Source organism: Vicugna pacos, chromosome 35, assembly GCF_048564905.1.
Source record: "Vicugna pacos chromosome 35, VicPac4, whole genome shotgun sequence".
Lineage (NCBI taxonomy): Eukaryota > Metazoa > Chordata > Mammalia > Artiodactyla > Camelidae > Vicugna > Vicugna pacos.
The window spans coordinates 7,477,653-7,503,059 of NC_133021.1; the positions used below are offsets into that span (position 1 = coordinate 7,477,653).

Consider the following 25,407-nt stretch of genomic DNA (forward strand, 5'->3'; position numbering starts at 1 on the left):
GGTTAGGCAGCCCAGAAGAGATCGTCTGCACTTCCAAGGCAGAGTGGGGCCTTTGACCTAATCACAGGGACAAAGTGAGGACGAATTTTTCCCTGCTGTGTCCCATACACCGTGACACGCCTTTCCCTGCATAAGGAGCTAATTCGGAAGCCCCTGGCAGTGTTTCTGATGTCCTAACTTGGCATGGTGGCTGTCAGGCAGGGGAGAGGGCCTGAGCCGTGCTGGTGCTGGGCCTGGGAGGCAGGAGACATCGGCTCCACCCTGAGCTCAACCAGCACCTCGTTCTGCGTCTCGGGATTCAGAGTCTCATTTATAAGCAAAGGGATGAAACTGTCCCAGGACAGGCTGTCCAACAGGAATGAAATGAGAGTCATGTAAATAACGTTTCCCAGTTGCCACGTTTAAAATGTAACAAAAAAAAACCAAGTAACTGATTTTAAGAACAGACCTTACTTATTCTACTGTATGTAAAATACTATCATTTTGACGTGTAATCAATATAGAAAGTAACAAGATAGTTTATATTCTTTTTACTAGACAAGTTTCAGCGTCTGATGTGCATTTGACTTACAGCACATCTCAGCTCAGACCGGCCTCCTCCCCAGCACTACTAACATCAGTAGCTGTGGCTACTCTATTGGACAGCAACTCCAGGGGTCCCCCCAAGTGTCCTGGCTGAAAAGGGGGAGTAAGTGTCCACACTAACCCTAAAAGGATCTCTCTGAAACAAAGGCGGATTTAGTTTTAAACGTCTGAAAACCGGCGGGCTACACCTCCTTCCCGCCTTGGCTACAAGAAAGCCCTCCTCCTTGATGATCCCATTCTGGATGTAGGGAAGCAATCTGTCACACAGCCAGGGTGGCCCGGCCTTCAGGTTGACTTGCCTGCTGTCTGTGTCCAGTCCCACGAAGTCCTCCTTCTCAAATAGGATGTAGAGGAGGGGGGTCTTCTCCCCAGAATTTTCGGGGTCCCCATCCAGCCACTTGGACTTGGGCAAGATGAAGAGTGACTCAGTGAAGTCGTCGATCCTCTTCTCCACCACCCTGCAGTCCTCGTAGACTGAAGGCCACGTCGGTGTGCGGCTGCTCGGCCACCTCCCCATACAGCACAAAGACAAAGAGCTGAGAGTCGTAGAGCGTGGTGCCATACAGCTCCTCTGTGCGTGGAGCTTCTAGAAGGTCTTGGCCAAGAGGCAGTCAGTAATGGTGACAAGGCCCATGACATTGCGGTGGGTCTGGAAGTCACTCCATCCATTCTCGGGCGCATAGAGATACCTATAGTAGATACAGAGTGCCCACTGGGAGCCGCACGGTCTGATCTGGCTCACCAAGGAGATTCCATTATAGATGCAAAAGAAATTCTCTAAGATGATCCCCACGGGTTGGACCACAATCGGGAGAGTCTGGTGGTCCTCAGCGCACTGCACGTAGTCAGGGGCGTTCATGTTGCAGGCCCTGCCGAGAAGGGAGGGTAAATCGATGTACATACTGTGCTGTGGGCTGCGGGCCACACTGGGATGCGGCGACCTGGTGTGCACCAGCCAGAAGGCAAGGGAAGTCCAAGCAAATCGGGGATAATTTTGTCCTCAGCGTCTGCACATGGCTACTGAAGCTCAGATCACATTACCCAGCTTTTGGTCTAGGCTTCCATCCCCTGCAGAAAAGGATCATTTCTTGTTTTCTGTTTCCAAGCACCTAGGCAGACCCTGATGCAAAGTCGGTGCTCAAAACTGCTGAATAAATGAATGAATAAAGGAACTGCTTCCCCACCCCTCAAAAGAACCATAGTAGGATCAAAATATCTGGATTTCAACGCCAATTTATTTGAACTCCTAAGGTGCAGAATAATGGGTAAGAAAACTTGCTTTGGGGAGGAGGGTACAGTTCAGTGGTAGAGCACGTGCTTAGCATGTTCAAGGACCTAGGCTCAATCCTCAGTACCTCATTTTAGAAAAATGAAACAAATAAATAGACTTAATTAACCCCCTCAAAAAATATTTTCTCCATTCAAAATTCAAAAAAACCCACCTTGCAATTGACACAACATTGTAAACTTGACTATACTTCAATTAAAAAAAAACTTCTTGCCTTACAAGAATATATCTGGATTATGGAAGTTTGCAAATGTAAAATGCCTAGGGTACCACCTGCATAAGAAGAAGGAACTGTACAAATGTACTATCCCTCATTTATGAGCTATTTTTCCTTTGGGGAGATTATAACCTCTCAGAGATATTTTTCTCATATTAAAAAAAAAAAAAAAGAAAACATTACCTGATTCTCCATACTGCTGAAGAATCAGATAACCCTATGAAAGCATCTGACCCACAGAGTTTATTCAATAAATGTTTGTTGAATGAATGAATAAACAAGCAAAGTGAATGCTGCTCCCTGCCACAGACCATCATAATGGTACTGCTTGGAAATGCCAAGCCCACGTTCCACCCAAATCTTCACTAACCACGTGGGTGACCTGGGCAGACCTGTGTGCTTCTCTCAACACCAGTTTATTCATAAATAGAAATGAGGGCAATAACACAAACCTAAAAGGGTTAGTGAGTCACGAATGAATAGTACCCCAACTTTGCAAGATGGAACTATTAAAGAAAATTGGGCAAAGAGTCCATAGGCCCTCTCCATATTATCTCTTACAACTACATGGGAATCTACATTACATCTAAAAATAAAAAGTCTATTATTTTAAAGAGGCTATTGAGTTTAAATCAGCTCACCGTCTCAAATAAGGAACACACAGTACAAATAAGAGAATGCGCAGCCCATGAGATGCACTCAGTAAATATTCCCACTGAACCCACTGGTCCCTCCAAATTCAGAGCATGAGGATGTGTCCTCGTGGCCAGAGGCCACTGCACCTGAAGCTAAAAAAGCTAATGGTCCCCACTTTCAAAAGCCCCTGCCACCAACCTAGGTCTAATTTTGTATTTGTAATTTTTTTTCTTTTTATAAAATAGAAATCCCCAATTGCATAGCCTTCAGGTCACCAAAACCTGACCACAGAGATCATGATGGCAACCCTCCTTGGTGAAACAATAAAATGAAAAGCCATTTCCACAAGACCTGTGTGTAAATCTACTAGGGAACTTCATCCTGGACTGAGAGGAAGAGGACTGGGGAGGAGGGGGCAATCTGAGGCACACAGACCCATGGGCCACCTGTCCCACGATGGACATTACACTCAACCCTCACCCTCCAGGAACTTCAAAATACACACAGACAGAGTGATGTGGACAATATATATGTATTTTTAAAGAAATTCCGACTCTCTAGCAGGTCTTGTATCTACCGAGACACAAATGGCTTATGTGTATAATGTTTCACAAAAGCCTTAAAACATTACCACCCCAACTTGACACATTAAGAAACTAGGGATAGAGGTTTATCACATTGTGCAAGATTAGAGAGATGCCACATCAGACACTGTATTTAAACCCAAGCCTTTGCTCCAGTGCTCACACAAGAAAGTGTGACATACTGCCCCTTTCCTGCCCTCTCCCTGCAATAAATCTCTGAAGAGTCTTTTCTGTGCCACGTGGAATCACAATCACGTCAATTTACCACAAAGAGCTATGTGACTCCTTGGAGGACGTGTCAAAATCTAAAGGGTTGTGATGGGAGGAGAGATTTGAATTTTCTGTTTCTCAAAGGAAACATGGCTTTAAAAGAAACTGAAAAGCACTTATCTAGTCTAAGCCCTCATTGTGCAGAGAAGGAAATGGAGGCTCAGAAGAGATGAGGAAAGGGACTTATTAACAAATATTGCCTCAGTGCAGCACCAAGCCAGCCCTGGGCCCTTCTGGGGGAGTACCTGGAAGGCCCAGGAAAATGATTGTTAGAAAAAGGAAAGAGAAGAAGCATACAAGGCCCTGTCTCTACACCACCATACCATGAAGTTCCACCAAATTATCCAGTATTGGGTGCAGCCAAAATTTAGGTGGGCTAAAGAGGTTATAGAAACCTGGAAGTCTCAACCATAGTGGAAATTCCAACATTTACTGTTTTTTTCCAAGTTCAAGCATCAGTTCAGTGGGCGCTCCATACGAGGGACTACACGAGGCCTGGAGTTCTCCCAAATACAGATCTCTATTATCACGTGTGCAAACCACACACAGGCCCACCAGAAGAAAAACGCCCACACATAAGATGGAACTACTGAAACAGAAAAGAGCCAACCAGCATATATTGCTAGCAAAAACGGTGCTGCTAGAAATAGACTCATGGACATAGAAAGCAAACTGTTGTTAGCAGGCAGGAAAGGGAGGATTAACAGATACACATTAATAAATATAAAATAAATGACAAGGACCTACTATATAGCACAGGGTACTATTTTCAATTTCTTGTAATGAGTTGTACTAAAAACAATCTGAAAAACATTTATATACATATGCATAAGCTTATAACTGAATCTCTGCTGTACATCTGAAGCTAACATGGTAAATTTACAACACTTCAATAAAAAATAATTTTATATAATAAGTAAAAATAAAAGCAACGCCATTAAAAAAAAAGTAAAAGAACACGGTAATCCCCTTAGCTGTAGGTGGTGGAGAACTCTGCAAGCACCAAGTCCACTCGAATACTCCAGCACTGGCGGTCACTCATTCTAACCATCAGAGAATCACTTGGCTTCTACGAGGTTACTTTTCTCTTCAGTGAAAGGCTACAGTTGCATCTAATGATGCATTGAATCTCATCATTCACAAACCCAAGAATTAATGAGGATTTCCCATAGGCCTGGCTCTGGACAGATGAAAAGATAGGGTCCCAGATATATTCATGTGTAGAAGAAGTTTATGCCATAAAGACATTAATTCTTCCTGCTTTGATAGACAGATTCATTGCAATTCTGATTAGAATTCCTCCCAGATATTTCATGGAATGTAACAAGTTAATTTATGGTCAGGAACAGCCAAGAAACTTCTTTAGAACCACCACTGGGAAGGGGTGGATAGGTCATGCATTTCAACTGGTCTTTCTGATTTGATGAAAACGTTCTGGAATAATAATGGTTGCACAAATGTGAATATGCTAAAAGCTGCTGAATTGTAACATTCAAGTGGGTGGACTTCATGGTGTGTGAACAATATCACAATAAAGCTGTTATATGAAAAAATCCTTCTTGCCAATTATTTTTCCCTCTATACTACTAGTCTGTCCCACAATTTAAGTAAAACAAACAAACAAACAAAAAAAAAAAAAACCAGATTTTGCCAGGAGCTCTTTAGGAGTGCAATGTCCCTGGGTCTCCAACGCCTCAGGTTGTGCTGTTCCTGTTAACACACAATAGCTGGGCTGGACTAGTTAGGGACTATAAGTATCTTTTTAAGATCGACGGTCTCACGTTTCACCCTGGGAGAGTGAATGATGGAGGATGAGACAGCCTCATGCCTTCAGCTCATTTTTAACTGAACCAAGCCCTGCTTTCACCACTGTAATCCCTCTCAGTATAAAAACATGTGACATCAACAAGCACCGCCATCATAACACCTGAAAGTGTTCAAGGTACTTACCTGGGGCAGAAATCCTGATCAAGGAGACAGAAGCTCCCTCAGCACTGCCGCTCCCTTTTCCCGACTCCACCAGGAGAAGCTGGGAGTTACAGCCGCGGGCTCTCAGCCTGGGGAGCAGCGCCCACGCCGCTAATCTGGACCTCAGGGATCGGGAAAGGGAGAGGAAGGCAGCCCCGGGGTCGCGGGGCAGGGAGAGCGGGGTGGGGGACGCGGGCTGCAGCCCCGCTCGGAGGCCAGCCCCAGCCCCAGCCCAAGCCGCCCGCCCCGTCCGGGTGTGCAGACCCCGCCCGCCCGGGACACAGCCCGCCCAGTGGTGGGGACGGGTCGGCGGCCTAGGAGAGGAAGCCCAGGAGGGGAGGACTCGCGGGCGGGAGAGGGGAAGCGGACGCCAGCCGCGGACTGAGGGGAGCCCGGCTGGGCCAAGAGGCGGCAGGGGCACACCTGGCCCTGGACAGCTGTGGCCGGGGCGCCGGGGCAGGTGGCGCGGGCAGAGGGGTCTGGCCCGAGCAATCCAGCTGAACACACGCTGACTGGCGCCCTGGGGGGCTGTGACACGCCGACCGCCCTCCCGCAGCCGCCTCACCCCTTTCCCGATATCCCCTCACCTTGCACTTCCACAGCCAGAGGCCCCGGCCCCAGGCAGTAGCCAAAGGCCTACAGGGCGACAGAGCTGAGAAGCCATTGGGGCCGATCCCCGGCTCGGAGCTGGAGCTTCCAACCCGCGGTCCAGCTGGCAGCAACTGCGCATGCGCAGGAGGGCCAGCGATCCGCTCTGGGTCCTGAGAGAGAAGGGGAACCGAGGGAGGGAGAATAGGGGAGGAGGAGGGGAGGCGGGGAAAAGTGGAGGGAGACACATGGACAGGAGGAGCAGAGGGAAGGCAGTTATCTGGAATTGGGAGGGGAGTAACAGAGATGGGGAGAAAGCGTTTTACCTCTTGTGGCACCCCGAAGGAGGCAGCAGTCCTGCCTATACACCCTTCTCTTACCCGTCATTGCCCACAGCTCATATTTTACGTCCCTGGCCCAGCCCTCCAGCTAAGGTCTCTGCAGAAACCCTACGGGTATCATACCCGTTGCCCCCACAAGGAGCTAGGTTTACTGTTGCTCAGGGAACCAAGCACCCGCAGGTGTTGTTTCTCAGAACTACCTTGGGAAGAGTACATATTCCCCTTTTACACGCTGGGAAACAGGCAGGCACGATCTCTGCCTTAGCTCCACTGTCCCAAATGTTGGGCTGGCAGGGAGCGGGAGGTAAAATGTCAGAGCCCCAGAAGGAGCAGACTGCCTGAGTGTTGGTGTAGAGTCCCCATCCCTCCTGGGTAAACCACACCCCAACTTCGGGGAATAATCAAGGGCTCACCGTAGGCCCCTGTGTGTGGGAGAGCTGCCCTCAGTCCCAGTGTCCAACTTGCTAGGTAGGTAGAAGTGCTATTGAGTCCAAATTCATTCTCCTCAGTGCAGGACAGGCCAGTAAGTTGGGAGACCAAGTGTTGGGGCATGGAATAGCAAGTTTCTGTAGACCTAGATGGCAAACTAATGTCCTGGAAAACCATCTCCCCAAGTCAGAATTCAGGCTGCTTTCCTATGTGCTTGGTTTTTGCAAACTTCTTGGTGTAGGAATTCCTTCTTGTTAGAATCCTTTGTTCTTGCAGCTATCTCCCTGGGTCAGATCCCTGTAAACCTCCAACAAAACAAACGTTATTTTCTATTCTGCAACGTGTTATCTTTATATGATTGGAAAAGTGTTAAATACCCTTAAAGGTCAGAGCCTTCCGAATAGGCTCTCCTGTATATTTTAGGCTCTAGGCAACATTGTTTTACAAGCAAGAAGAAGCCTAGGAGACAGAGCACAGGGTTAAAGTCAAAGGAACAGATCTAATATGGAGTCAGATTTCTTCTTTTCTATTACTGTGGCAGAAGCCACTTGAGGATTTAAATCCCTTAAAGTTAAAAATAAGTAAAACTTTAAAGGAATTTACATACATTGGTGGGAACTTGCATAGCATATCTGGAAAAGCACACAAAGGATTGTAAACATTGGCATCTCCAGGGAGGCGTGTAAGAACAGAGGATGAGGGAAAACTTCTTTCACTTGAGTATTTTTTGCTCTGTTTGAATTTTTTTAACCATATGCATATATTTCTTTTTCAGTTAAAATAAATGTGTAATGGAGCAAAGGAGTAACTAGTTCAGCAAATACAGCAGCCATAGACTCACTGAGTCATCATTTTCGATTTAAGCCAGGAAGCATTGATTGTCTCTCTCCTATGTGCCCAGTGCTGTTTTAAAACTTTTTTATATACTTTTTTTATAAAATAATAACATGCTATCCCTCACCCCTGCTCAGGGCTGGTGGGAAACCAACTGAGTTTTTATTGAGTTGTTTTCCAAGGAGTAGAGATGAGTTATAAACAGAACACAACTTCAGGGCAAAACAGGCGGACTGGTTTTCCAGCAGGCCAGATAGTGATGACGGGTTTTCAATAGAGGCGCACAGAGGCTGAGAGAGAAAGCCTCCAGGAGTGCCTTCTCCATGGCACTACTGAAATAGGAAAGAACAAATCTGACTCCATATTAGATCTGTTCCTTTGACTTTAAACCTGTGCCCTGTTTCCTAGGCTTAGTCTTGCTGTTTCTGCACCTTTTGTGAAACAATGTTGCCTAGATCCTGAAATATACAGGAGACCCTATTCTCAAGGCTCTGACTTTGAAGGATATTACCACTTTTCCATTCGTATAAAGATAACAAGATACAGAATAGAAAATAACATTTGCTTGTTGGAGGTTTACACGGATCTGACCCAGGTGAAGAGCTGCAAGAACAAAGGATTCTAACAACAAAGAATTCATACACCAAGTTTGCAACAACCAAGCATTCCCGCTTCCCCTTTTTAATATAAGAAGAGCCTGAATTCTGACTTGGGATGATGGTTCTCCAGGACATTGGTCTACCATCTTCTCCGCTGGCTTTACAAATTAAAGCCGCTATTTCTTGCCCCAAATCCTTGTCTCCTGATGTGTTGGCCTATAATGCACGAGTAGAACAAGCGTGGACTCGGAAACACAAACATACATTGAAAGTACGCATTTGGTATATTAAATGACCTGCTTCCACTCGTATTCCTGAGGTTTTCTTCTCTTGACCACTCCTACTATATTTATGAAAAACCTGTCATGTGGACACATTTCCTTCTCTAGCCACTACCCTTCCATGTAAAAACTGATGCCAAGAAGGCAATGGAAGTTGCTAGAAGGTATTACCTGGCCAAAAAAGAGCAGAAGTGGGTTCTGGCTGATGTTCAGGAGCAGGCCGGGGCACCTGACAAGATGTCATAAGTACGGATAGACAGCTGGGCACCAAAGGAGAAGCTTCTAAACTTCCATGAGGGACTTGGATAGGAAGGAACAGTCCCAGACTATAGCTCTGATCCCACCACGAGCTTCCTGGGCAAGGCTGGGCAAGTCATTTAAATTCTCTAGACCCGTGCTGTCCAACATGAGAGCCACCAGCCACATGCAGGATTATGATGTTATTCTGTAGCCAGACAGAATTATAAATAAACACTTTATTGCAAAGGGTCAGCAGGTATAATATTTAAAAACATTATTGGTTATCTTGCCCTAACAAGTTATTTTTGTATGTCTAGCTTTCTGTGGGTTGTAATGCCTGCGACTAATGTTTCCCTTACAGTGAGGTATTTTGAAATTATAAGTTACTGGACACAGTACACTCATATCACAGTTGAAAAAAACTGATTAAATAAGCAAGGTGATCTGACTTAGTATTTATGAGCAGGGGCTCTGGGGCCAGCCTGCATAAGTATTAATTCTCACTCTCCCTCCAGGGAGTTCTGTGTGAATCTTGGACAAATTATTGTTGCTGTTGTTGTTGTTGTTGTCGTTGTCATTGTTATTATTTGTGCCTCTTTTTCCTTACCTTTTAAATAGCGAGGAAAATGTAGACTCTATCCCCTACAGTGTTGGCAGGATTAAATGAGTAAACGTCTGTGCTGCCCACTTCCCTGGGTTTCAGCATTCTCCAGGCAATCAGTGCAAAACGCAGTGGCATTCTCCACTGTCTTCGTCAGTCTGGGATTCTGTAACAAATTACCGTGTGTCGGGTGGCTTAAACAACCAGCATATTCCTTATGGTTTGGAGGCTGAGGCTTTCAAGGTCAATGTATCTGGGAGAGGATTGCCAGCTCGAAGATGGCTGTCTTCCCACTATCTTCATGGCCCAGAGAGGAGAGAGAAGCAAGCACTTTGGGGCCCTGTATAAGAACACTAATACCATTCATGAGGGCTCTACTCTCATGACCTCATTTTATCCTACTAATCACCTCCCAAAGGCCCCGCATCCCTATATCATCACCCTGGGAGATGAGGTTTCGACATATGGATTTTGAGGGGATGCATTCAGTCCACACATCGGCTAACTCTCCCAAACATGCAGTCATCAAACCTGTAGCTAATTTCAAAATAATGTTTATATCTCTCTGCCCATTTCCATTCCTACATCTACTAACACTGAGGCCCTGCTACATTTTATTTCTTATTTTCCTTGTGAGGTTTAATTGATTCCTCTAACTCCAAGGATTCGCTCACTCCAGTCTGCTTGACAGCCCTGCCAGGTAGGTCTTCCTTAAAACACCTTCCCACTTCACCTGGTTGTTTTTTAGGTGTAAATGTCAGAATTCTCTCCACACCCCATCCTAGACCTTTAATCCCTTACACTACCGCTCACTATGTTATTTTCCTATTACCACTGTAACAAATTCCCATAAGCTTAATAGCTTAAACCAGCACAGACTTATCAGCTTATGGCTGTGGATGTCAGAGATCCAACACAGTTCTCATTGGGATAAATTCAAGATACCAGCAGGGTTCCTTCCTTCTAGAGGGTCTAGAAGAGAATGTTTCCTTTTTTTTTTTCCAGTTTACAGAGGTCACCCACCTTCCTTAGCTTGCGCCCCTCAACTTCCTCCATTTTCATGGTCAGCAGCCTTTCTGAACATTGCTCCATCGCTACACCTCCCTCTGATTTTAAACTCAGCTGGGAAATATCCTCCATTTTAAGGACCCCTGTGATTACATTCAGCCCACCTGGACAATCCAGACTACTCACCCTATTGTCTCATCTCAGGATCCCCTTGTCCCATCCCACTCAGGCAGTATGTATGTGGCTGTGACATTCACCTTGTGTAACATTTCCTCATGAGCAATTTATGGTTCAAGGCACTTATAAGTGACTTTTTGTTTTTCTTCCTTATCCTTTCTACATTCAGTTTGTCTGGTGAGATTATATGAATCCTTTTTATTTGTGCCCCTGCACTAATCTATAATAATGTACCATGGGTTTAAAGGCTAACTAATAGACAATTTAGGAGACAGAAATCCTCTAAGATTTTTAATCCTAAAATATCTGTCATCCCTTTTGCCATGTACAGTAACATGTCACAGGTGGCTACCCTGTGGCCGGGGAGGGACATGATTCTGCCATCACACTCCCCTCATTCTCACCAATGTGCTGATCAACTAACCAAGGATCTATGCTCTCCAATTCACTCACTTCCTCCTCCTTTCCATTGACTATCCTGTTCCCACCGCTTCCTTCATTCACCACATCAGGATTTCATGACCACATTCTCCCCTAAATGAAATGGGTATCTTGCATCTAATGTCTGACAGCTGTTCTTATTGTATATGCACACGCTGACCTACACATAATCCCGTCCATCTCTTTATTTTCCTAGAATCTTCCAGAAGAATCAGTTCCATGATGATGATGATGATGATACTGACAATGATGACAGGGGCCTCTCAAGGATTCTGATAAAGAGGGAATCGATAAAGGGAGGGAATCATTGCAAAATTGCCCCAGAAACAGGCTTAAAGGTAAATAACTCTTACAGTGTTTAATGAAATTGACTAATATTTAACTATTTTTAAGACTTTATATCACTGAATTTAAAATTTTAATGGGAATTTTCATTCACCACTAACCAAGATTCAACTCTGGGACCAAAATCTAAGGATTTCTGTCTTCTAAAAATTGTCCACTAGCCTTTTAAACACGTGATCCTTTTAAAAAGTTTAGTGCTGGGCTGAAAATAAGCAGGATTCATATAATCTCACGAGACACAGTGAATGTGGAAAGACTAAGAAATAAAAACAAAAAGCCATTCATAACGTCTTGAACTTTACGTTGCTCACAGGAGAAAATGTTTGCCAATGTGTGTGTCACATCAACATGATGACTGAGTGGGATGGGGAAGCTGATCTTCCTCATCAGTCATTTATGCTGATTTGTTAGATGCCAAAACAGTTTCCTCATTGAAATTGCTTCTAACAAGTATGGAAGAATTTAGGTTCTACCAAAAGCAGGCTAAACATTTTCCCCTGCTTTCAGGTCTCTGGACTGAATGTCCCCACAAGAAGGACATGATTATGTTTCATAGGGAAGTCTTCCTGAGAAGCAACAGGCTTTTCTAGGGCAGAACTGCAGGGCCCCCCATGGAGGGCTGGAGGAGGTCTAGAGGGGACACTGGAAAAACAGCAGGAGTGAATTCAGATACTGCTGCTCAGGTCGCCAAAGACAGCATTGCTTTCTCTAAGGATATGACATTCTCCCAAATTTTCCATGAGTGAAGGAGCCTGTGAACACTAAGCAGGTTGTTAAGACACAGCAGCACATAATTTGCGTGACAACACAATTAGAGTATGATTTGATATTTGGAAAATAACTAGCCCATTGTTCTTTGAAACTGCAGCAGTAGCAATAGAAATAAAAAAGACTGAGCCGTCTTGGAGACAACAATCAATAAACAATTCTAAATCTGCAGAATTCCTTGACAATATTCAAGCAATGAGCTAGATGTGTGCTGCAGATACCTCTTACTGCAGGGCTCACTCCTGCAAAGCATAGAACTAGTTTCTCAGCACACAGAGGGAACCAAGTCAAGATTCCTAATCTTTTGAGATTTACTAAATGGCTGGAAAGATCAGACAAGTACATACAGGCAAATATGATTAAATGTAATCAAATAATATCAAATGTGATTTGAGCACAGACGAAAGAGAAATTCCTTTCACCTGGGATCTAGAGAGACTTCTTCAGAAAATGTGGCTTTGGAGACAGCCAAAGACATGGGTGGAATTTTGGCAGAACAGGATGTAAGGAATTTAAAAACTTATTCTATAATTCATATAAAAATTCAAAGGATCCCAAAAATCCAAAACAACTTTGAACAAGAAAAACAAAGTTGGAAGACTTGCACTATCTGATTTTCAAACTTTTTTTATAAAGCTACAGTAATCAGAAATTATGGTGTTGGTGTAAAACAGAAAAATAAAATAATGGAACACAATAGAATGTTCAGAACTAAACCAAGACTTATACAGACAATTGATTCTCAAAAAGGATGCTGTGGAGAAAGGATCTTTTCAGCATGTAGTGCTGGAACAATTAGATAGTGATACGCAAAAAAAAAAAATGAACTTTGATCCACACCTCACAAAATATACAAAATTTACCTCAAAATGGATCATAGATCTTAATAGGAAATCTAAAACTATAAAACAGCTAGGAGAACAAGCATAGGCTTAAGCTTTATGGCCTTGGGTTTGGCAAATTTTTCTTTGCTATGACACCAAAAGTATCATCTATTTTAAAAAGAAACTGATAGAGTGAACTTTATGAACATGAAGACTCTTCAATGCTCTTCTAAACACTGCTAAGCAAATGAAAAGACAAGCCATAGACAGAAGCTATTTGCAGATCATATATCTGATAAAGGTCTCTCTTTGTATCTGATCCAGAATAAAGAGGTCTCAAAATTCAATAATAATTCAAACACCTGAATGAATGAGGCCAGAAAACACACTTCAGTAAAGATATCCAGATGGATAATAAGCATATGAAAAGATGCTGATTAAAGGTGTCATTAGTCATTAGAGAAATACTTTTAAAATCCACAGTGAGATACTAGTTCACATACATACTAGAATGAATACAGTTAGAAAGACTGACCTTACAAGGGGCTGGCAAGGAAGTAGAGCAACCAGAACTGATACACACCACGAGGAATTTACAATAGTACAACCATTTTGGAAAAGTCTTTAACAGATTCTTTTAAAAAGGTAAACACCTATGTACCATATAATCCAGATATTCCTCATCTGGTGCTTTAGAAAGGAAAAGCATATGTCCATACAAAGACTTGTAACCAAATATTCACTGCTATTTTATTTATAATAGCACAAGTTGTAAATAACCCATGCATCCATCAAGAAGTAAATGCAGAAAGAAATGATGGTCTATACAAACACTGCTCACAATAAACTCTTCAGTAAAAACTCAGCACTAAACAATACTCTACTATAAGACAAATAAGCTATTAATACAGCAACACAGATGATTCTCAAAATAATTACACTGAATGAAAGAAGTCAGACAACATAGAGTAGATACTGCATGAATCCATTCATATAAGGATCTTGAAAATGCAAACCAATATGTTGTGATAGAAAGCAGATCAATGGTTCCCAGGGGAAGAGACGGGGAGGGAGGGAGGGACAACAAAAGTCAGGAGAGAAGCTTTGTGGGCGATGGGTATGTTCACTGTCTTGAGTGTGGTCATGGTTCCTTGGGGATATACTTACGTCAAAACGTATTAAGCTGTACACTTTAAACGTGTGAAAATTATTTTGCCAAGTATACCTCAAAGCTGTTTTAAGAAAAAAGGCACTTTAGTCCTGATCCACCTCAGCGCCTGATTGGAGTGACATGATCAATCCCTCACACTGTCTGCCTAACGGGAAGGTAGAAAAGCTCTCACGGAAGATAACATGGATTTTTCATTTGCAATGTCTGCCATGTAATAAAGAATTTCTAGACATGCAACATGTCCAGACTATATGACAGATAACATGAGAATAAGGAGCATTAGACAAAGGATGCAAACCCCAGGTGATGTAGGCATCAGAGTTACCAATAAAGGCTATAAAATACTTTTAATATATTCAAGAAAATAAGGAAATGATGGGAGAATAGATAACAGGGTAGAGACTTTCACCAGAGAAATATACTGGAATGTATTTTTAGGAAAAATCAAACTGATACTCTAGAACTGAAGCTTTCAGCTCTGGAAACAGGTAAACAGAGCTAATTAGGATCCCTTTTAAGTAAAACTTTCAGTAATTCTGGGTAAAATATAACAACAAATTAACACAGAGCTAACTATGGAGAGAGAAGTTCCCTGATGACAATACAAAGAGGACACTTAAAGCCCAGAGTGGTCATCTTGTGAGCTGATGCCACCGCACCCTGGAGGGAAGGGGTTTTCATCTGCACATAAATAGGGATACAATGTCCATGTAGGAAAAAGGGTCCATACCAGATGTAGAAGACTCTTCCTCTATATCTATATAGTCAGAGACAGAGATGTAAAGTGGCAGCAGAGGTCACAGTGACACAGGGCCCTGGGCCAAGGAGTGTGAGCACCTCTGCAAGCTGGGAAAGGTAGGATGACGAATCCCTCCCAAGAGCCTCGGTGTGGAACTTAGCCTTGGCCACTCGTTGGTTTTAGCCCACTGACATTGACTTTGCACTACTGCACCCTAGAACAGTGAGAAGATGAATGTGTATTGCTTTAAGCCACTGAGTCTGTGGTCCTTTGTTACAACAGCAATAGGAAAGGAACTCAGGAACCAATATGAACTTGAACCACAGGCTGCCTGCTGTGCTGGCAGGAAGTCCTTTGTCTCTGATCCTGGGGGAGTGTCCTGTCCTCTGGCAGCATCCACAAACTACCTCATGCTAACTTGGCAGTTTGCAGAGGGTTAAATCTTATCCCTGCACAGTTCTTGATATTTAGTTAATAAAAATGATGGTGTCATCATGGGTATTTTTCCATCTTTTAAATACCCTTCAGTCTTCTAATAAAGCTACTTCTAATTAAGAGACCGTGTAAATAGTTTTCAATCTTCATAATAAATAACTGTGGTTTTATCTGGTTACTTAAATTATGAATAATAATGTTCACATTTGTAAAAGTTATTAAAATCAACATTGTTTAATGAAAATATCATTTCTTTTCGCATGAACATGTATTAACTACAAGAAATGTTCCATGCTTTCTTCTACGATTTACTGTTAGAGCCTTAAAGAATAATATTTTCCTCAAAAGATATTACAGCAAAGGGATTTCTTTTGGTTGAACTGTTCCGGCATCAAATCTGGCGCATGTCTCAGGCCACTGGTAACATAGAGATGATAGAAATTAGGAGGCATTATAAACACAGAATCATTTTTAAAGGAATTAAAAAAACTGGATGTGTGTAAACAAAGAATCAGAGAATATTCTGGTGAAATAAATGTATTTTTCAGCTTAAGCAAGACATGGGGTGAATAAATCTGAAATGAAAAAACCACCCAGAGATTAGCAGCGAGTCATGCATGCAGTGTGAATGATCAAAACCAAGTTGTTTCCAAACCAGTGTGCAGGCTTGATGCCTTCATGAATCAAATCTGTGTGGCACCAGGCCACCTCGAATACATGTTGATGAGGTATTTATAAGCCCTTCACCATCCCAAATCAAAGCCCACGCACGAGCCACAAGACCATCACCTACACATTTGGAAAACACACAACATGGTGAATAGCACTTTTCTTGTTCAGTAGCCGGTGGCAGCGAACTGTCAGCAGACAGAGATACAGGGACACAGAGGCACCTCCCCTCACTCAGCTGATAAACTTCCGTGCATCCCTGGGGACAGGATTGTCATAAAATGCACCATGGATTGATCCTCCTCCTAGGAAAGGAACCGTAGTGCTGTCATTAGGTTTGAGCAGGGGTGGGTGGAGGATCTCAGAAGAGTTGTTTCAGCACACCAATAGAATTCTTGGCCACCGTGACCACGAAAGACAAGTCCCCTGCCATCCCGGTAGGCACTTGGGCTCCTGACAAAAGCTGGGCTCAGTAAAGGGTTGAGTAGAAGGCACAGACCTGAGGGATGCCCCAGCAATAGGCAGGAGGTAGGGCCTGGTTTATACTGCTCTGGGTGTATCCCAGACTCATCCGAATACGAAATCAGAAATTTGCAAAACAGCAGAGCTGGGGTGGATCATCTACTCCAGACTCCTCACCTTACAGTTAAAAGGGTGGCAACCCTGACAGGCAAAGCAACGTGCTAAAGGCAGAGCGTGGAAGTCGCAGTGCCAGATGAAACGCAGCGTGCAACCCCCGTTCAAGGCCGCTGACTCTGACGAAGGGGCCAAGGTTTCCAATGAGGAGAATAAGACAGTGTAAATACTTTGTTCCCCCTAAAACCCCAAATGTTTTTTAAAGGCACAAAAACTCACCTTAACTAGATCTCTTCTGAGGGGGCTCTCTTCTGCTTCTTCGTCTTTCTGTCTCCATTTTCCTCTCTCAGACACAAACACATTCAGTTTTGTGAAAGGGGACTTCCTTCCATACAAAGACAGACTTCACATCTTCAGAAAGATACCTGAGATAGCACGTTTCTCAATTCAAGTCTTTGTGTGAGTTCTGGGCAACTGGCTTATTTTCTAGAACAATCGGTAGTTACAAAATCAGGAAATCATCTTCCACAAAGGCAGAGTTCTGGTCCGTGTTGATAAAGTTGGGGATGTCACATTTCATGTGTCTGTTCGGCTCCTCCTCTGGCCACCTGCTGCATCTGATGGCTTCCTGGAGCCGAATAACACTGTAAAGGGCTATGGTAGGGATACCAGCTTTGGCCTTGTCCAAGTGGTCCACTTCATTGATGTAGCAGTGAAAGAGGGACCTAGATTCGTCATTGCACTGCCAGAGAACACCTTGGGCAGCAGCGGTCTTCCAAAGTCTGACACAAAGCTGTTGAGTCTAAATCTCTTCTCGGGAGACTCTGCATTGCTACAAAGAAAACCAAAATAAAATATCGTTCACAGTGTAGCTCGGTGACATGAAGAATCATAGTTTTTGCCATCTACTGAGAGTAAATCCCTGCACAGAGCATGCTGACATGCACTGGAATTGAAAGACATCACTTCTGAACACATACAATTAAACCCAAGGCAAAAGTCTAAAGTGAGGGCCCATGGACCATCCTAAAAAGACATCGTTCCCTGAGAATCCTCAATATTGGTGCCTCGCACACCAGTGTTTCTCCGTGGGACACTCAGATCTCTTCATCAGGATTCATTAAAGTGCTTCTTAAAATGCAGAATTCTGGGGTGCACACCCTCAGAGTCTCCAGAGGTAGCGACTGGTAGTCTGTATTTTCATAGCCACCAGGATAACTAAACATGCTCAGGTTTAGCACCGCAGTCTACATCGGGTCACCTGAGCATCGACAATTCTGTCTCACGGGATGGGGGGTGCCATGTGTGTCAGGGTGCTGTCCTACCCATGTGTCTCCCCTGATTCTCAGAACTGACAGTGCTGCCCCATTGGGCACGAAATACCACCATTTCACAATGCATACGCAGGGCGCCCGACTGAAAAACAATCAGTGATAGGAGAGGGGACAAAACTCAGCTTCCTGTTACCTTGTTTCACTTACTGTGGGACGAGTGATCAATTCAAGGGTAATAAATCAGTGAATGAGTGAATAACATGACTCGCGTTAGTCCCACGAGTTCCTGGAAGAGCAAGCCTGGGCACATTGAGAACCATAACAGCCCATCTACTTAAATGTCATCCTCCACAGATCTATGTAAAGGTTACTTCCACCCAGGCAGTGACTCCAGAAGGGCAAGAATCATGTATGAACACACTCTCAAATCCAGAACAGAACCTGACAACAATTAGGCTCTGGAGTCTGTGTTTAGCGAGTGTGGAATCTCAGTGATTCCAGCTCTTACACCTTGCCTTCCCATCCCACCACACACGATATGGCCCTTATGTCCAGTTCTCCCGGGGCTGGGGCCACGGAACCCATTTATAGGACTGGAAGAATCTGATCATTTAAACCATCCCCCAGATTATCATCAAGAGTCACCTGCATTTCAGGGATCAGTAATCCCAGAAGCTTTGCAGTTCAGGCAGCTGAGGGATTTTTATATCAGCTCTGTCTTCTACTGTGACTGCCTGGGTGACATCAGACAAGGAATTCTGAAAAGCCTGAACTTTTCCTTTCAGGAATAATCTAATTAACAAATCTCGTTGACCACTCAACAAATGTGATGTGAAGATCAATGATTTACACAGGAGTACAACATTCACTAGGTCGTGGATTTAGAATCAGAGGAAAATCATTTTAGAAAGATTGACAGAATGTAGCTTTAATGCGAATTTAAGTATTCGTACCTTTCAGTAAATCATCTTCCCCTACTTATCACTTCACCCAAGTTTAAAAGATGTCTGAGAACAGGGATGAGTGTGCCAGCAATCTGAGACCCAATAACCTAAAATGTCACCTAGGAAAAAGAGGGGAGTAACACATTTTTAAAAAGCATGGTGAGGATGGCGGGGCCATCCCCAACCCCAGACTAAGAAGCTCTGAGTAATAGCTTTCCTGCCTGCCTGGGGCATCAGCTGATGTGAAAATCCACCCAGAAACCTCACTGTCCAGCAGCTCTTCCATAACACAGGCTACACTTTCTCAGAATTAAGAATTGCGTCCAGTAACCACTTCGCTGAAGAATAAAGACAAAGGAGAACAAGAGAGTTCTGCCCCTCCCAAGGGAGAGCCCAGACCTCGGGCTGCATGCACTGCGCCCACCTCCCTGGAGAAGAATAAACTGGAGAAGGGCGTTCTGCGGAACTGGGGCAGCAAAGGTTGAGATGGGAACAAATTGACCAGCTGGCCAGGGACAGCCCCCTCCGTCGCTGCCTTGGCGGCTGCCTCAGCCCTCTCAGCCCATCCTGCCCACCTCCGGTGGCTAAGCTGTCAGAGAAATTGCTTTGCGACCTGGAGCAACAGAGGCTGCCCTCAGGCCAATCTGCGGAAAAGATGGGAGCTAAACCCCCAGCTCCCGAGCGGCAGGCTCCATACCCCCGCCAACACCCCGACGCCCCCGCACCCTACCGCAACCCCGGGGAAATATGACCCGAAGAAGTGTGACCTGGAAACGAGGGGCAGCAGAGGCCGCCCCCACGTCAGGCCTGCAGAGAGATTGGAGCTTATCCTCCAGCTCTCCAGGGGCAGCCCCTGTCCTCTCCACCTCCTGATCTCACCGCGCCCACCTTCCAGGAGCAATCAGACCAGGTGTGGGGTGTCAGGCGAATCTTGCGCCAGAGAGGACGTCCCCAGGCCAGGTCAGGGGAGAGGAGAAGTGGCCCCATTAGGCGGGGCAGCCGGCCGTCGCAACTGCCTCTGCCCCTCGACCACATCGGGCCCGTCTCCCAGGAGCAAGCTGACCTGGAGACGGGCATCCGGCTTCTTGGGCAGCAGAGGACGCCCCCAGGATTGGTCGCGGGGAAGAGGAGAGCAAATTGACAGGCTCCGCGCTGCAGGTCTTCTACCCCCGCCATCGCCACCCCCGCACTTTAAAGGCACCGCCCAGGGCGCCCCTCCCCCAGCAGGCTGAGTGGGACAGGTGCGTCTGGTGACCTGGGGCAGGAGAGGCCACTCCCACACCAGGCCATCGGGGAGATGGGAGCCAATCCACCAGCTCCCCAAGGCAGCCCCTACCCCCGCAGCAGCCACCACTCTTGCCCATGACCTCACAGTGGCCTTCTCTAGGGAGCAGGCTGACCTGGAGATGGACGTCCGACGAACTTGGGACAACAGGGACTGCCCCCAGGGCAAACCATGGGGGGAAGTGGGAGCAAATGGACAAGTTCCATGGGAAAACCTGCCGCTGCTGCCACCACCCCCAAAGTACCAAGTCCAACTCCCGGGGTCAGGCCGACTAGGATACACGCGTCTCATAACACAGGGCAACAGCGACCGCCCCCAGGACAAGACGCGGGGAAGATGGGAGCAAATGGGCCGCTCCCCCACTGCAGGCCCCCGACCACCGCCACCCCTGCACCCTGACTACCCTGCCTCCCGCCCCCAGCAGGCAAAGTGGGACAGGGGTGTCCCGGGACCTGGAGCAGCAGAGGCCGCCTTCAGGCCACGCGGTGCAGACATGGAGCTAATCCACAATCTCCTCCGGGGCAGCCTCCCTATGCCTGCAGCCACCACCTTACCAGCCCCATGACCGCACCGCACCCATCTCCCAGGAGCAAGCTCACCTGGAGTCGGACCTCAGGCAAATCTCCGGCGGCAGACGTCGCCCCCAAGCCAGGCCGTGGGGGAGAGAAGAAATGGAGCAACTCCCTGGAACACATCCCCTGCCCCTGCCGCCTCCGCCGCCGCCTCCCAGGAGCAAGTTCATCTGGAGACCCGCGTCCCGCCTCTAGGGCAGCAGAAGCCGCCCCTGGCTCCGCCTCCGGGGAGAGCGGAGCGAATTGATCGGCTCCCCCGCGGCAGCCTCCCTCCCCCCGTGGGTCCCGCACCTTAACGGTCCCGCCCCCACTCCGCACTCAGCAAGCTGAGTGGGACAGGAGTGTCCGGCGACCTGGGGAAGAAGAGGCCGCTCCCAGGCCCAGCAGCCGGGACAAGGCAGCTATTCCACCCGTTCACCAGGGGTAGACCCGCTCCGCCCCTCTGCCGCTGCCACCGCCCTCTGACCTAACCGCCCCACCTACCAGGAGCAAGCTTACCTGGAGTGCGACATCTGGCGAATCTCCGGCGGCCAAGCCCCACCCCAGGCCAGGCTGCAGGGAAGAGAAGAAATCGATCGGCTTGCCCGGGCAGCCTCACAACCGCCACCGCCGCCGCCGCCGCCCAAAAGCATTGCAATAGCCTACCGGGGTCAGGCTGACTGCAAGGATGTGCACTTGCCTTCTTATCCTGGCCAGGTCCCTGAGCACCTCCCTGCATCCCTACACTCCCTGCACCTCTGCACCCCTGCTACTCTCTGCAATTCTGCATCCCTCCACCCCCACATCCCCTGAAATGCCTGCGCCCTCCACAGCCCCTGCACCCCTGTCACCAGTTACACTTTTGCACTGCTTACACTCCTGCACCCCTGCATGTTCCACACACCACCTCTTGGGCCTTTGGCAGAGTCTCTGCTGTTAGACCAATGCACAGTGACTCACTCTTTGCCAGTATATGATGCATCAGTGGACGTCAGGGGTTGCCTGCAGGAAGGTACATGTTCCCGGTCACTAGCCTGGGCCACTAGGGTGATCTCTGTGAGGTCACCCAGGACGGGTTCAGAGATGCTGTTCTCTGGGAAGAGAGGAGTTGAAACCGGTCTTGAGGGCAGAGCTGTGCTCACCAGGCTTCCACGCTTCATGTTTTACACAGGGCTTCGGAGAAGTGAAATGGATCCGGCCAAGTAATACCGGCCTGCTGTGAGCCCACCTCAGTCCTGGGATCTGAGTCAGACCGACTGGCTCCCTCAATCAGGGCCCAGTTTGGGCACCTGAATGGTCCCTTTGAGGCATCCCAACAGTTCTCAGGATGAAGTCTGGCTGCTTCCACCCCATGGCCCTCCCTCCTACTGTGCTGGCCTCAGGAAGGTTCCTTATATGGGGAAGAAGGCAGCCCACACCCTACCCCACCCCTCACCTTTCTCTAACCCAGGCTGGTGCTCTCTCTGCCCCTCAGAGTCTGGGAAGCCATCCCTCTTCAGTTATGTCCCTTCTGAGATGGACTTGCTTCCACTCAATTCTAGGCGAGGATGCACCATGGAATGCACTGGGTAAGAGAACCAAAATAAATAATTTCTTCTGTGAGGTTGTCTGTTTATCTACTGGGGCTGGGCTGTGTGTAGTTTGCTACAGCTATTGGTGTGAGAGGCTAAAACAGCCTGTGTGTCCTTGTTTTCATCTCCCTGCTGTCTTTGGGTTTTCCCTAGACACTCCTGAGACATTTACTTCTGTTAGTATTATTCCTGTTATTACACACGGGCCCTACTGACATGGAGGTAAGGTGTTGGGGGAGCGGGACAGAGCAGGGCATCTGCAGTCCTGTGATTAGTTCTCATTGAGCCTGTGCCCTGAGCTGTGACCTCCACAAGTGTGTCTCTTTCCCCCCACCCCAATTTGGGTGACACAGAAGGGATTTCCTTTCTCCCAGCTTGGTTAGGCTCTGGTAAAATAATTTCTCATTAAAAAAACAAACAAAAAACAACTTCCCCCAATGAAACAGAATGTTCTGGGTGTATTTCAATACAGTTATTTTCTCCTCTCCAGGCAGGAAGCATGAGGAGTTATCCTCTGACCTTCATTCTGAGAACAGGACACGGTCCTGGATGTAAAATACATGAAAAAGAGCATGGGGCCCCTCTGACTGGCCCCCTGGAGTTGTCACACTCTGATTTCCCCACACTGAGCCTCCTGCTGGCCTCAGGGACCTGTTAAATCTGCCTGCCCCCGGGGTTCTTACAAAAGCAGGTTCTGCCTTGGGAGCTGTGACTCTCCAAGCCTGCCCGCTGTTCCCTTTGCAACCTCTCTGGGTTGGAAGCAGCTTTCCCCCTCAGTCTTCTGGGATCTAAGAAGAGCAGTGGGTTTGCAGCTCCCTCAGATCTGGTGTTATTTTCAGGACAGGAGGAAGAACTTCTGAGCTCCACACGAGCTGGACCAGAGGCTGGAATCCTCCCTTCCTCTGCCACCGTGCAATCAGTGGCTGTGGTTCTAGCCGAGTTTCTGAAGATGTGGACTTAAACACACATATCCCAGCCCCCACAGGAGCACACAGTCCCATAAATCCCCCTAGTTTCCACTGGTAACTATGGAGCCGATGGGGACACGGGTTTCGGGACCACAGAGGCCTGACTGCACGACTTGCTCCGTGGCCTATTTACGTGGTTGCTCCGGGCCTTGTCTGAAGTGGCTTGCTTACCACACCTGGTACGTGGGAAACACAAAATAAGTACTAGAACCTTCACTTTTTCTCCCTCCAGGGCCTTCAAACGTAGAAAGTAATAAGTGAACTCAGACAGCCTAGTCACCACAATGAGGTCCGTCCAGCCTGGCTCTCCTGAGTGATGGGCACTGACTTGCACCTTAACTCGGAACAGTAGAGGAACCGCCTTCCTCTAACTGGGCCTCTCCCCACACCAGGCATGCCCGCAGCTCAGACAGGGCCAGCTGCCCCACTGAGGTGTGTGCTGGTGGCTTCAGTGTGACCTGGCCCTGCCGGGACATGAACCTGCAGTGAGTGAGGTGGAGGGTCGGGTGGAGGGGGGTCCCTTCTGGGGTGGCAGGGGGCCCGGTAGCACCCCTCCCAGCCTGGTGCCTGGGGCTCCCTAACACCTCCTACAGCTCCTGGGTTGGCTCCGGTCCTGGCCACTCCACACACCCTCCCAGTATCTTTTCATTATGTCCCTTTTCTGCTTTTATCAGCGAGAAGTGGCTTCTGTTGCTTGTTCAGTGAAACAGTACATCGGGAAACCAGACTACTTCTAACATCAGTAAAATACAAACCTCGGTCAGCTCGCCGTGCAGACCGTGCAGCACAAAGGCCTGAACAGGGCTGTGCGAACGGCTTACGTGAAGGGTCCTCAGCATCTGTCTTCAGAGATACAGAAGCTGATGGTTCAGGTAAAACCTCAGGGTGGGATTGAGGAATCCAAAGCTGGTTGGTTTCAAAGGCTAATTGGTCAGACCAGACCCCTGAGCTGTGGTCAGAAGCCTGGCTCACCGTCACGCAGACTCAGCGCCCTAAGTGCCGGGTGGGGCCGGTGCTGTTCCCTTTGCAGGCTCTCATTGGGGATTCAGTGTAGCCCCTTAAGTACAGCAGAAATTCCAGCCCCATTAGCCCCCACCCTGAGTGTTCCATGACACAAATCCCGGGAGTGTTTAATTTTCATCTTTGTTTAGGAGGATGAAGGTGGTTCAAGAGAAGACATAAATTCACACTTAGTGACACAAGGTCACAGCCAGTACTTCCTCCACGGAGAGCTATGTGCTCCCACAGTGGTGGCTGGGGGCTGGGCAGAGACCCTCTGCTGGTCCCAGAAGGACTCGCTCCTCTGGCCACAACTCATGGGTTGGACAGCAGATCCAGAGGGTGACAGAGCATCTTTCCTGGGAATTTGGAACTGACACATAGAAATCAAGTTCACTCATCTGGAGTTTGGCGGAGGGGAGGGGCGGTGGTTGGAAATCAAATGAAACCAGAGCATGAGAGAAACTTAGAAGTGAAAGAGCGAGAGACAGAGAGACTGAGCTTGTGAGAGCAAATAGTCAGAAAGAAGGCAAACAATCAGGGGACAGAGGAATTCCAGCTCCTGACTGTCTAGTCTGTCCCAGCCCATCAATGACCCCGCGAGATGTTTAATAACATTCCAGTTTTGCAGATTAGGAAACAGGCTGAAAGAGGTGGGGGCTGGGTTTGGGTGCACAGTTAATTCAATTGCCACTGGACCCCACACTTCCCATTGCCTGAAGGCACCCTAATCCTCACTGGGACCCCTGTGGTCCCCTGACAGCCCAGCACCCTGATCAAAGGGACCCTGCGGGAGTGGGAACCCCTCTTGAGTGTGGAGAGTTCCCTGCCCCGAGATGCCATGCATCAGCAAGCTCCCGCTCACCCCAGGTTAACATCAGCCCAGCTGTACAGTCTCCCAACCCGCTTCCCTCCCTGCCAGGCACCCCCATCCTTACCACCGAGTGTACTGCAGGAATTCAGGCACAGGGATGCCCAAATCAACACGAGCCCACCGGCTATAGAAACAGCAGACTCCCAGCCCCACCTGGGTTGCGAGGGGACAGAAGGTGTCCTCAACTTTCATGTGTCTAAGACAATCTTCTTCAGCTGGAGGTTCTAGAGAAAAATAAAAGGTCCAAAACATAGTTCGGTGAGGAATTCCTCCAAGGACCTGACTCCAGTGTCTACAACCATGTGTACCTACCCCCGGAATTGGGGT

The 25,407-nt window shown here is 47.2% G+C and overlaps 1 protein-coding gene and 3 long non-coding RNA genes across 5 annotated transcripts in view; all 4 read right to left on the reverse strand.

The window, feature by feature from the left end:
* The window catches only part of LOC140691492 (uncharacterized), a 1,216,370-nt gene that overhangs the window by 120,617 nt on the left and 1,070,346 nt on the right, over positions 1-25,407 (reverse strand). Inside the window, exon 1 of the mRNA XM_072955137.1 lies at positions 885-1,420. Within this exon, the coding sequence (XP_072811238.1) occupies positions 885-1,147 (263 nt within the window). The 5' untranslated portion in view covers positions 1,148-1,420. Of the gene's footprint in view, positions 1-884 lie in introns of the transcript that reaches the window.
* Positions 6,148-17,038, reverse strand: LOC140691506 (uncharacterized). The gene is made up of 3 exons (XR_012067210.1): positions 16,894-17,038; positions 9,468-9,627; positions 6,148-6,416 (listed from the first exon to the last, which is right to left on the reverse strand). It is a non-coding gene; the product is annotated as an uncharacterized lncRNA (long non-coding RNA).
* LOC140691498 (uncharacterized) lies at positions 17,176-20,921 on the reverse strand. Its single transcript, XR_012067199.1, has 3 exons — positions 20,717-20,921; positions 18,842-18,951; positions 17,176-17,446 (listed from the first exon to the last, which is right to left on the reverse strand). It is a non-coding gene; the product is annotated as an uncharacterized lncRNA (long non-coding RNA).
* Positions 21,188-25,304, reverse strand: LOC140691503 (uncharacterized). 2 transcript variants are annotated; one of them, XR_012067206.1, is made up of 4 exons: positions 25,145-25,304; positions 22,104-22,232; positions 21,629-21,761; positions 21,188-21,241 (listed from the first exon to the last, which is right to left on the reverse strand). It is a non-coding gene; the product is annotated as an uncharacterized lncRNA (long non-coding RNA). The 2 variants fall into 2 exon arrangements; XR_012067207.1 differs by lacking the exon at positions 25,145-25,304 and adding an exon at positions 23,963-24,073.